Raw genomic sequence first — 11524 nt, 5'->3', positions numbered from 1 at the left:
TATCTCCCTGGCCTGCCAATCCACCACTGGATTGTGCGCTACCAACCAGGGAAGACCCAATACCACAGGAGAGGGAAGGCCCTCCAGAACGTAACATGAAAGACGCTCCTTATGGTGGTCCCCTACCCGAAGATGTAAGTTATGGACAACGTGAGTGAGGTTTCTCTGAGACAGAGGAGCAGAGTCAATAGCGAATATGGGAATGGGTCTCTGCAGCGTACAGAGAGACAAACCCATAGTGCGGGCAAAATGGGCATCTATCAAATTTACCCCTGCACCACTGTCTAGAAAAAAAGAAATAGACTCCGTCTTAACACCAAAAACAATAACCGCTGGCAACACAAATTGAGATGTTCGTATGGAGGAAACGTATACCCCCCGGCTGACATCCTCCGCACAGCCTGGGGTTAGTAGTTTTCCGACGGTCTTTTGTTTTTGGGAAAAGGAGGGACAGACATTAATGAAATGACCCTTCCCCCCACAGAAAAAACAAGCCCCCCACCTACGGCGAACCTCAGGAGGACGGACCTGACGAGAAGTTCCTCCTAGCTGCATAGGCTCATCCAAGTCAGTACAGACTAACTGCTGCTTGGGAGAGGTTACCGATTGCTCAGGAATTTTCGATCTCTCCCTAAGACGTCTATCTATCCTGATAGAGAGGGACATAACAGCATCAAGGGAAAGGGGGGTCTCATACAGCGCCAGCGCATCCTTAACCCTTTCAGATAACCCAGAGCAGAACTGACTCCTGAGAGCCGGGTCGTTCCACTGAGTATCCGTAGCCCACCTGCGGAACTCTGAGCAATATTCCTCTGCTGGCCGATCTCCCTGTAGGAGTCTCCGTAACTTCAACTCAGCCAGGGCGACACGGTCAGGGTCATCATATATGAGACCCAAAGCCCCAAAAAATCCCTCCACTGACCGGAGAGCCTGGGAACCAGGGGGTAACGAGAACGCCCAGGATTGCGGGTCCCCCTGAAGCAGGGAAATAACAATCCCCACCCGCTGTTCTTCATTACCTGAGGAGTAAGGGCGCAGCTTAAAATATAATTTGCAGGCCTCACGGAACGTCACAAATTTGTCCCTTCCCCCAGAGAATCTGTCAGGAAGAACAACCTTGGGTTCTGTAACAACCTGGTTACCCATAGCAACCGCTGGGCTTACGGTCTGCTGCATTTGCTGCTGCTGTTGGAGGACAGACGCCTTCAATCCCGCCACCTCCAAAGACAGGCCTTGAAGCTGTTTTGCCAAAGCAGCAATAGGATCCATATTGGATTCTAAGTAGAGAAAAAAAAAAACGTATATATTTTTTATTTTATTTTTATTTTTCTCAAAAAAAAAATAAGGGCCAGTTATAATATCACGATCGGCGTAACTGTCACATACGTGACACTGAGGGAGGAAAAGAGGGAGGCCCTGCCCTAGTGAGAGGGAAGGTGGTGACCCCTGACTCACTTTGCGACTGGCGCCTGGCTGCCCTGTCGTCCCTAGACGGGTTCCTCACCCGTACGCCGATCACGTGCCTAAAACCCTGGCTTTCCCTAGGATGAGCCCTAGATAGTGAACAGGGCGGTGGGAACACTAGTCCGCACCACTAGCTCTAAAGGAAAACACCAAGGGGAGGACAGACAATACAAACTAAACATATAATCCCAGGAGGGCAACAACAGGAGACAACAAAAGCCCAACAGGGATCTGGAGGGTAGCACTCTGGAACAACAACCAGATTCTCAGCTCCAGTGGGTCAGCATAGATGTCCAGGCAGGAAGCTCTATAACTGGCAACAAGAGAAGTGTGAGAGGAGAATATAAGGAGTTTGGGAGTGGCAGACAAGAAACAGCTGAGGAGGAGAAGCTACGGATCCCTGAGTGAGACAAAAAGGATAGCAAGGCAAACACAGAAAACAAACACTAAGAAACACCGTGATCTTTAGACATAGAGCGCGCAGCCACCCGCTGCGACTTCCTGACCCCGGGTATAACGGAGTCAGACGTGGCTCTTGACACCCTCGTGACACTTATTTATTTGAGTTTAACACAATAATAGCATTTTTTTAACAAAAAAACTATGTTTTAATGCAGTGGTGCCCAACCATTTTTCATCTGAGGGCCGCACTAGACATGGTATAAATTTTGCGGGCTAGAGCCAGGTAGCTTTGCCAAAAAGAAATGCAAACACTGTGAGGGGGCACGTGTGAGCATTACTAAAATACATAATACGTAACCTTCAAATCTGCGTTGGAGGCTGAGTTTGGAGCCTCTGTTGCAGATTCTGTTGAAAGATCAGACAAAAAAGCCTTGTATGCAGCACTTTTGTGTCCAGTAAAAAGACAGGATCCCGAACGGATCCCGAACGGATCCCATCATAGTCGGTGAAGTCTGTTCAGCTTCTTCCCTGTGGGGTTACAGGAGGAGGGGGGAGGAGGGTCACGGGGACCAGTCACATGAGTCCACGGCTCCTTACCTCTCCAGCGGCCCTGTCATGTTTCCTAAGGTCCTCAGGCAGAATGCCCGCTCTCCTTACAACAGTCACCCCTGGAGCCGGACCCTCCTCCTTCCAGCTCTCCCCACTGCAGGACCTGTTTCGCTCCGGCGCACGCCTATACCAGCCAATAACAAAGCTCATTGCTGTAGGGAGCTTTGCTATTGGTTATTTCAGGCACAGGCCGGCCACATCGCTGCGCTGCCTGTGCCGTTCACAGCGCTCACTGTGCTGATGAATGTGGGGGAAAAGTCTAAGGCATATTGTACTTTTAGACACAGACATGACACAGCTTCGCGGGCCGGATTTGGCCCGCGGACCGTAGGTTGGGCATCACTGTTTTAATGTGTCCATGTTCTGAGAGCTAAAGTTTTTTTTAAGTTTTTTTGCGATTTTCTTATGTAGGGGCTCATTTTTTGTGGGATGAGGTGACTGTTTTATTGGTACCATTTTGTGGCTTTTTGATCACTTGGTGTTGCACTTTTTGTGTTGTAAGGTGACAAAAATGGCTTTTTTTGACACAGTTTTTATTTTTATGGTGTTTATCGGACTGGGTGGATCATGTGATATATTTATAGAGCCGACCGGCACAGACGCGGCAATACCAAATATGTCTATTTTATAAATTTTTTCTTCTATTTTTAATTTTTTTTTTATTCCTTACATGGGTAATTATTATTTTTTCCATGTGAAACCTTTTATTCATTTATTTTATTTTAACACTTTGCGTCCCCCATAAGGTCATACAAGACCTCTGGGGGACATTTAACTTCACTTTCTTTTCCACTATTGATTTCTCCTGGAACTGGGGCAGACATAGTAGCCCCAGTTACAGGGGAAATAGACCCCCCAGAGAGGCTGTACAGCGGTATACTGTGCTGTACAGCCTCAGTGCAGGGCTGATCGAGGTCTGTGAAAGACCCGACAGCTCCTGCACTCACCCGGCTCCGGCCGGGCCAGAACAGGAAGCGCATACCCGCATCTGCAGGACTAGCGTGCAGCTGTGATCTCTGAATGGACGTTCAGAAATGTCCATTCAGAGATAGAGAACCACCTCACGGACGTTTATAGTCAACGGGCGGACGGGAGGTGGTTAATAATCTGGAGGCCCACCTCTGAACCCTTTCTAGCTCTCCTTATATCCTTTGTAATATGTAGAGCTCAAAACTGAATCCCTTACTCGAAATTTGGCACCACAAGGGATTTATAAAGCGGTAATATTACATTGGGATGGCAGGTATTTTTATCTCTCTTTTTATACACATAATAATATTACACTTGCTTTTGCAGTTGCTGCTTAGTTTACTTGTAACTAGACTAACCAGGAAAGATTAAAGGACCTTAACATGTATAGCTTGGAAGAAAGACAAGACAGAGGGGATATGATAGAAACTTTTAAATACATAAAGGGGATCAACAAGGTAAAAGAGGAAAGAATATTTAAAAGAAGAAAAACTGCTACAAGAGGATATAGTTTTAAATTAGAGGGGCAAAGGTTTAAAAGTAATATCAGGAAGTATTACTTTACTGAGAGAGTAGTGGATGCATGGAATAGCCTTCCGGCAGAAGTGGTAGCTGCAAATACAGTGAAGGAGTTTAAGCATGCATGGGATAGGCATAAGGCCATCCTTCATATAAGATAGGGCCAGGGGCTATTCATAGTATTCAGTATATTGGGCAGACTAGATGGGCCAAATGGTTCTTATCTGCCGACACATTCTATGTTTCTATTTTTCTAACCAAGCCTTTTTTTTCTTGTTCTGTTATCTCCAGATTTATTCCATTTAATATGTATGCAGCCATTAGATTACTGTGGCTTAGGTGTATTACTTTAAATTTATCAACATTAAAATTCATCTGCCACATTCTTGCCCATGGTGCCAGCTTATCTAGGGTTTTCTGTAATATTTGACCATTAAGCTAGGTTTTAAGTATCCTACAGAGTTTTGTCACTGTTAAAAAGTGGCACTATAATCTCAATACCATCCACTAGATCACTGATAATAAAGAGAATTGGGGCTAACACAGACCCTTGTGGTACCCTGCTGCTGAGCTGACTTTAGCCATTTTGAGTTTGTAACATTTACGATGACTCTGTTTTCTGTCCCATAACCAATTCTTTACCCATGTGCAAATATTGTCCCCTAGTCCCTGCATTTGTAGCTTCTGCTCAAGGCTCTTATGTGGTACAGTAACAAATACTTTGCAGAATCAAGATATATTACATCTGTATAAATAACTGAATGGGAGGTCAGAACTGGTATATGTCTGCGCTCTAGATTACCAAAAGTGAAGGCATAATTCGGAAAGGGGTAATCCTAAAATATAACGTTTAATAATTTTGCAGATAAAATATGAGAGAGTCCTAAATATAGTGTGCAAAGACAAACCTTGGGATAGAGGGTGCTAAGCCCCCATTTAACACAAAGATTATTATCCCAAATGAAAAAACATACATATGATAAATATATAGTGCACGGCGGCACTGTACAGATTTTAGGGACAGGTTCCGGACGGGGTCGTCCTTGTTAGGAGGAGTGCCCTGTGGTGAGGCTGCTACCCATATTTAGTATCAGGGTTATTTGGCTAGCCAGCCATAGGGCCTGTACAGGGACCCTGCACAGCTGTGTATCACTGCCAGAATCTGTTTATTGAACATCATCCGTGGAGAAGTCTCCTACGAATACAGCTGGTGGTGAACGATCTGGTGTCTGTCCCATGGTACAGTATTTCATCCTTGGCCTGTTCAGCTATGTTATGTGGTTTATAACAAAGTCCAATTAATAGTTTACCGTTTTCGACTGCTCCATGGATATTAACCCATAAGGACTCCACACTGTCAAAGCCTTTCCCAATATTGTCATTTAGCACAGGCCTCACAAACAGACAAACCCCTTCCCCTCTTTTATCTTTTCCTTCTTTCTCGAGATCACCTGTGGAATTTGTGGTTGGCAAGATGTCTTCCTCTTCTACAGGGCCCTGATGCATGTCCATACAGTAAATAAGGTACAGTACATATATCGGTGTCATTTTTTCCCAATAGTTTGTGCTGCGTGAAAAATTTATGAAAAGATCTATTTGACCAAATAAGGCATATTGGAAGTACTTGCATATATCTGGGTAATACAGTTGCAAAAAAACAAGACCACATTTAGGGTACGTCCACACCGGAAGTTGAAGTCTGCTGCGGATCCCTGGAAAAACAGTGGAGATCTGCAGCATAAATTGACATGCTGCAGAATTAAAATCAGCACCACAGGTCAATTTACACCGTAGATTTTTTTATGCAAGATGTGGATGACAGTGCTTAAAATCTCTGCCACCTTGCTGGTACTCTACATCGATGTGGCTTTGTCACGTGAAATCTGCAATGTCAGATCCGCGGTGTACCCGCTACGTGGGAACCCCATCTAAGGCTAGTTGCACACTCGCATTTAGGATCACGCAGGCTATTCCGGCAGTTGCCAGAATATTGAACGCCCCCATTAACTGTAATAGGGACCAGCAACGATCTGGCCGCAACCTGACAAATATGCAAAGAATCGACATGGAAGAAAACCATTGCCCCCAATGCCGGGATGCAGAGATCCGGTAGAGATCCTAAACGCAAGTGTGCAACTAGGCTTAGTGTTCCTGTATTCAACAAATGAAATGACACTGAAGGACGTCTATTTATGAAAGCACAATTTATTTAGAAATGTTCATTTTTTTTTTTACATTTTTTTCCTTATTCTCTTGTTTTCGATGTAAAAATAATATGCAGTATATTAATGTATATCACCACATGCTAGTCACACTTGTCTTGAAAAAAAAAAGGTCTTGTAATTTATTGATTTAACTCCACAGCCTTAGGATTCGAGTAGGGTGGTCCAACTCTGTGATAAACAGTTATCCATATGCACACTGATGCAGGTAAGATTGTCAATCACTCACCTGCTGAGCTTACTAAATCAACAAATTGCAATTTATACTGAATATTTTACTACAAAATGATATATCAATTTGCTCAGCTCCTCTTTAACAAGCAGCCTGCAGTCAGACAGCAAGTTCAGCAGGACAAGCTCCCACTAAATAACAGAGCGCACAACTGTACACATGTCCCTTTTCCCTTAAGGGATTAATACTTTTTTGTACAATCACATTTCGGTAACCCAGAAGAAAAGCTTTCGGTATCCTCCAACAGCACAGAGAGGTAGGGACCGATGCCAGCTGAGTCCAGAACTCACTGGAGCTGAGCCAATGAGGATGGGCTGAAAAGATAAAATGTATATGGTAAGTATCTACATTGATGATAAAATTGTGTACGTTGAATATGTTTTACAGTCTCATATGAATGGTGAATTGTCTGCAAGGCAATTTGATCTGGATGTCTGGGGGTTTAAATACTGAAAAATCTGCAGCACTTCTGCCAAGTGTGGCCGTACCCTAAAGGGCAGTTAATTAGTGTAGTAGGTGGCAAACGATGGTTCCAATATTTCATAAGCACACTTACATTCTAGACCTTATTATTTTAAACACAAACCCATTGTTTTATGCAGAAAAAAACTGCAAGATCTAAGTCTACCGTGCCTATATGGGACAATAAAAATGTCACAATGATCTGAAAAGTATCCACAGGATAGGTAATAAATGTATGATGACTAGGGGCCTGACCAATCGGGGTCCAGGAGTCCCCTATTTAAATGGAACAGTAGTGTGTATATTGGCCCACTGCTCCATTCACCTCTGTGGGAATGACTGTACATCTGGGGAGTTGGAAGAAATTGCTGTCCCCGACAGCCATTCCAGAAACCTTGCTCTAAACACCCTAAAGGGCTACCAAGCTTCACTCGCTAGCACACAACCACCTGCAGAGTCAGTTCTTGCCAGTGCCGTGTAACACCCATAGCTTTAGTCAGATTGTCTTACATGTGGGTGTCCTAAATGATGGATAAGAAGTTGAGTATTCATCTTTCCTGGAAATCCAGTAGTCGCAAATAGGTTTTCATTGCATTTGGACCACCTGCAAGAAAATTCATATTAAAAAGCCATTTTTAAATGAAGAAATAGTAAATTGATTATGTGTAATATTAAACATTCTTAATTTCTATAGACGGTAGTGGTCCAACAGCACCTCTTTATTCAAGTAAGTAAAGGGGCTTTCCTATATTTAATATTTATGGTATATCATTTTGAAATGGCCAAGTGAAAAAAAAATATGAACCTCTTCCACTGATGACAGGGGGTGATGACATGAAGAAAAGTTCAGGGGGCAGAGTTGACAGTAATAGGCCATGATCTTTCTTCCTTATGTCACTTTCAGCTTCTCCCTTGTACCCTATGCCTTACACAAACATGCACTGAACCAGGAATTACAATTCTTCATGCTACTCTAATTCTGCACCGCAAATATTGTTTAGCATTTGAAGGCAAAGAATCTTGGCTATAATTGATACCAAGCTCTAAACTCTAGCCCCTAAAATCGAATTTGTGTAATCTCATACACTTTGCCGGTATTGTTATACACGCGTATTCCCTAACGTGTGCAGGTGGCCTTAGTGTTGCAGACCTCACTTTCTTCTTAATTCACCATCAGCATGTAATTCCCTGCTTGGGCACAAAATCCAGAGGGTGCAGCCTGAAAGTGAATGAAGCTAATTTTACGTCAGAAACCGGAATTTACACACTGAAATAAAAGCTCTAAGGTGTGTTACTTCGGTCACTGGAGGTGCATTTTGATGAAACAGTACTGCAAACATTGCAATAGGCACTGCAGTGAAGTTATTATTTTCACACCATCTCTCCACATCATGGCTAACTGATATGCAGGACAAGTGACAGGAAAAAAGGGAAACTGTATAAAGAAAACCATACTTGAAGCATCTCGCTCTGTCGGCATGTACAGGCTTATTATCTTGAGGGTAGCTAAAAGAAACAAAAATATATTAATGCATTTTCCAATCCAAGAAGTGAAATTCACATATCAAAGGTAATTAATTGAGTTGCCCACTTGTTTTTTTCATATTTATTGCTAAGATGCACCATTCACTTTGATAGGACCAGCAGGTGGCTAGTTGGGAACACAGTTGTGCAGGTAAAAACAGTGAAACCAGTGGTGCGACAGTCAGAAGCAACTTTTCAGATGGTGATGACACATTCTAGCGATAGGACATGATTTTCTTTGATTGAGAAACGCCTTTAATGTGTGTGTCACCGGTTCTGACCCCCACCTCCAACATAACATGGACATCTGCAGTGTACCCCTGGAACTAGCATACGGTGAAGATTCTGCTGCTGGGACCTTCAGAAACAACTATTATTGATGAGTAAACTGAGCAATCAATAAAGCCTCAGTGTAAGGCCCCATTCGCACAACCGTATTTTTGAGGATAGGATGCAGATCTATTCATTTCAATGGTTCTGCGAAAAATGCGGACAGCACACCGTGTGCTATCCACATCCGTATGTCCGTTCCCTAGCCACGCAAAAAAGATAGAACATGTCCTATTCTTGTCCATTTCGGGGACAGGGAGAGGCATTGTTACAAGGAATCCACAAAAAAAAACAAAAAAAAAAAAACAGACGCCATTTGTATTTTTTTTTTGCGGATCATAAAATACATACGGTCGTGTGAATGCAACCTAATACATGGATGTGCATCATGCGGACCAATTACAATGGGGGGGCTTATGATAAGAGGACCTTCTTTATTACCTATAATTCTTATAGAAAAGGATGTGTAAGTGTATTGTCAGATTACCTCTGTAACTGGAGTGAAAAGGATTACCTGAGCGAGGAATCGATACAATAGGCATGGAGGTGGGGCAGGATACAAAAGAAAAAAAGTGGACTATGGCGCCAAGTTGCCGTCTCTGCTGGACCAGATTTGTGATATTCCATCTACGGACATGTCACCACTTCTGTATTCTGTCCAGCCCCCTGACTGTGGGTTTTTGGTCTCAAACAGCATGCACCATTACCCCAACTTTAAAGAAGCACCCCCATTAAAATGTTTATTCTCTGGCCTGTTAGAAAGGTACATGATGTAAACTGTAGTGACTGTGAAGGTAATCTTCTTACCAATGAATATATTTGTGAGTCATCCCCTCCCTTCTGATCCTCTGTTGTGTCATGTGATCAACACTCGTTTCCAACTGACGCAGGACAGGAAGTCAGTTACTTCTCTATTCATTCCAATGAGACTAACATTGAGGGTTCCATTGGAATACATAGAGACATTAAATTCCTGTCCACACATAGGATGCTCTGTTATTTGGAAAGTCAGAGTGTTGGTCACATGACACCGCTGAGGATCAGAATAGAGGTTATAACTCACAACTACAGTCTCCAGTAAGATTACCTTCACTACAGTTTAGATGATGTACCTTTCGAAAAGATCATAGAATTAAAAAAAAAATTGTGCGAGTGCTTCTTTAAATCATCAGCATCAACCAATTTACATTTTTACTTATTTAGAGAGATAATTACATTTCAAAATACACCTATGTAATGTGCATTTAGAAACATGTAAAGGATAGCCTTAGAAGTTGTCACTAACCTGGAACGTGGCATCTCCCAAATTATCCAGTCATTAGCTGCAACTGCTCCTACTCTGAATGTATTTTGTAAGCACCAGTCTGCAGACATGAGGGGCACCTGCAAGGACTCAAGCGACAGAATGGCTTGACGTCGAATCAAATCATAAATACGTATTATGCCAGTCTTCTCTGCTACCATCAACTGGAAGAATATTATGTTGCAACATGAAAGACAAAAATAAACAAGGTAAAGAATAAAATAGTTTATGACAGTTGAGTTATACATATTCAGTCAGATGTATTATTCTTCAGACATGATTTGTAGACATTTCAGGTAAACCCTATGTATAATATAGGGTAACATGCCTATATTACACAGTTATGGCTGTCAGTTGTATTGCTGCTGAATAGTATAACATGCTGCACTATTGCAAGCCAGGCAACACTTCTCTTGGTTTCTGGGAAAGATATTAGCTTTTCTAAGCCTATCTGATGCCAGCAGATGTAAGATGTGCTAATTAAGATATCTAAGAGATTTTTAGACAAAGTTTGTCCGATCCACAGACTTTTCTATGGGGGTTACTGCCCCAAAAAACGTTGGTGAGTCTTTTACAAGTGGCACTTGTGTTGGTGAATGTTTGCCAGTAGCAGTTTTACTGATAAATTTCCACAAGTGGCGCTTGTAACAATGAGTAACCAGTAGCGTTTATACTGATAAAATATTCACGTTGCGCCTATAGCAATAACTGTTAAACATGTAGCAATCGTACTGGTGAGTAGTTACTTTATAGCGCTTGTAGTGAATGTCTGTGTGGCAAAGCGCTTACCTTCCTATTAGTTGATATCCAGAGCGCTGGTGGTTATGTGGCTTGGAGGTGGAGTGATTACCTTTGGATAAGGTTGGAGCGGGAATAGGCTATGGGGCTGTGCACTCACCCTCGCCTTGTCAGCGTGTCATAACCGCTCTTGCAGCTCCTTGCTTCCGCTGATAGTGATGTTGAGACTTCCAGCGTACCTCCCTGCATACACGTACCCGTTGATTCCACTGCTCACCACACGAATACTCTGTTAACCCGTAAGCGCTTGGACGTTGTTACCGATTAGGCGGATGTCTTTAGGTGGATGTCGACTTCAACCATATAGTGACAAATAGGCCGCTAGACGCGTTTCGGAGCCTCTGCTCCTTCCTCAGTAGCTATATGTCACTTAAAATGTATAGTCCTTTTATACTGCTCAGTAATCACCATTAACTGGACCAAATGGATCGGGACCAGTGCCACAAAAATACACCAAAAACCTGTACATGGATCCGGATTTCTAATTACACTTCGTTTATTTATTCCTCCTTCCCTTTTCTCATTAAGTATTCCTCTTGACCCTATATATATCTGTATACACACAGTTGACCCATATCTAAACATATAGAACTTCTTTTCATTATCTGCGATAACTGCTTTTGTTGCGATTCTTCATCCTACCTGCAGCTTTATTTACACTGCCCCCTCCTCCTGTTGATTGACAGGGCC

General features: G+C 42.8%; 1 protein-coding gene across 1 annotated transcript in view; it reads right to left on the bottom strand.

The window, feature by feature from the left end:
• Nucleotides 1-6148: 6148 nt before the first annotated feature.
• NUP37 (nucleoporin 37) overlaps nucleotides 6149-11524 on the bottom strand; it is a 53124-nt gene continuing 47748 nt past the window's right edge. The window contains exons 7-10 of the mRNA XM_044280603.1: nucleotides 10019-10200; nucleotides 8335-8385; nucleotides 7390-7483; nucleotides 6149-6731 (exon numbers count right to left, since the gene is read on the bottom strand). Of these exons, the coding sequence (XP_044136538.1) occupies nucleotides 6618-6731; nucleotides 7390-7483; nucleotides 8335-8385; nucleotides 10019-10200 (441 nt within the window). The 3' untranslated portion in view covers nucleotides 6149-6617. The remainder of the gene's footprint in view (nucleotides 6732-7389; nucleotides 7484-8334; nucleotides 8386-10018; nucleotides 10201-11524) is intronic.

Source organism: Bufo gargarizans, chromosome 2 (assembly GCF_014858855.1).
Source record: "Bufo gargarizans isolate SCDJY-AF-19 chromosome 2, ASM1485885v1, whole genome shotgun sequence".
NCBI lineage: Eukaryota > Metazoa > Chordata > Amphibia > Anura > Bufonidae > Bufo > Bufo gargarizans.
The sequence above is the reverse complement of the archived record's forward strand: the minus strand, read 5'-3'. Positions and strand labels throughout refer to the sequence as shown.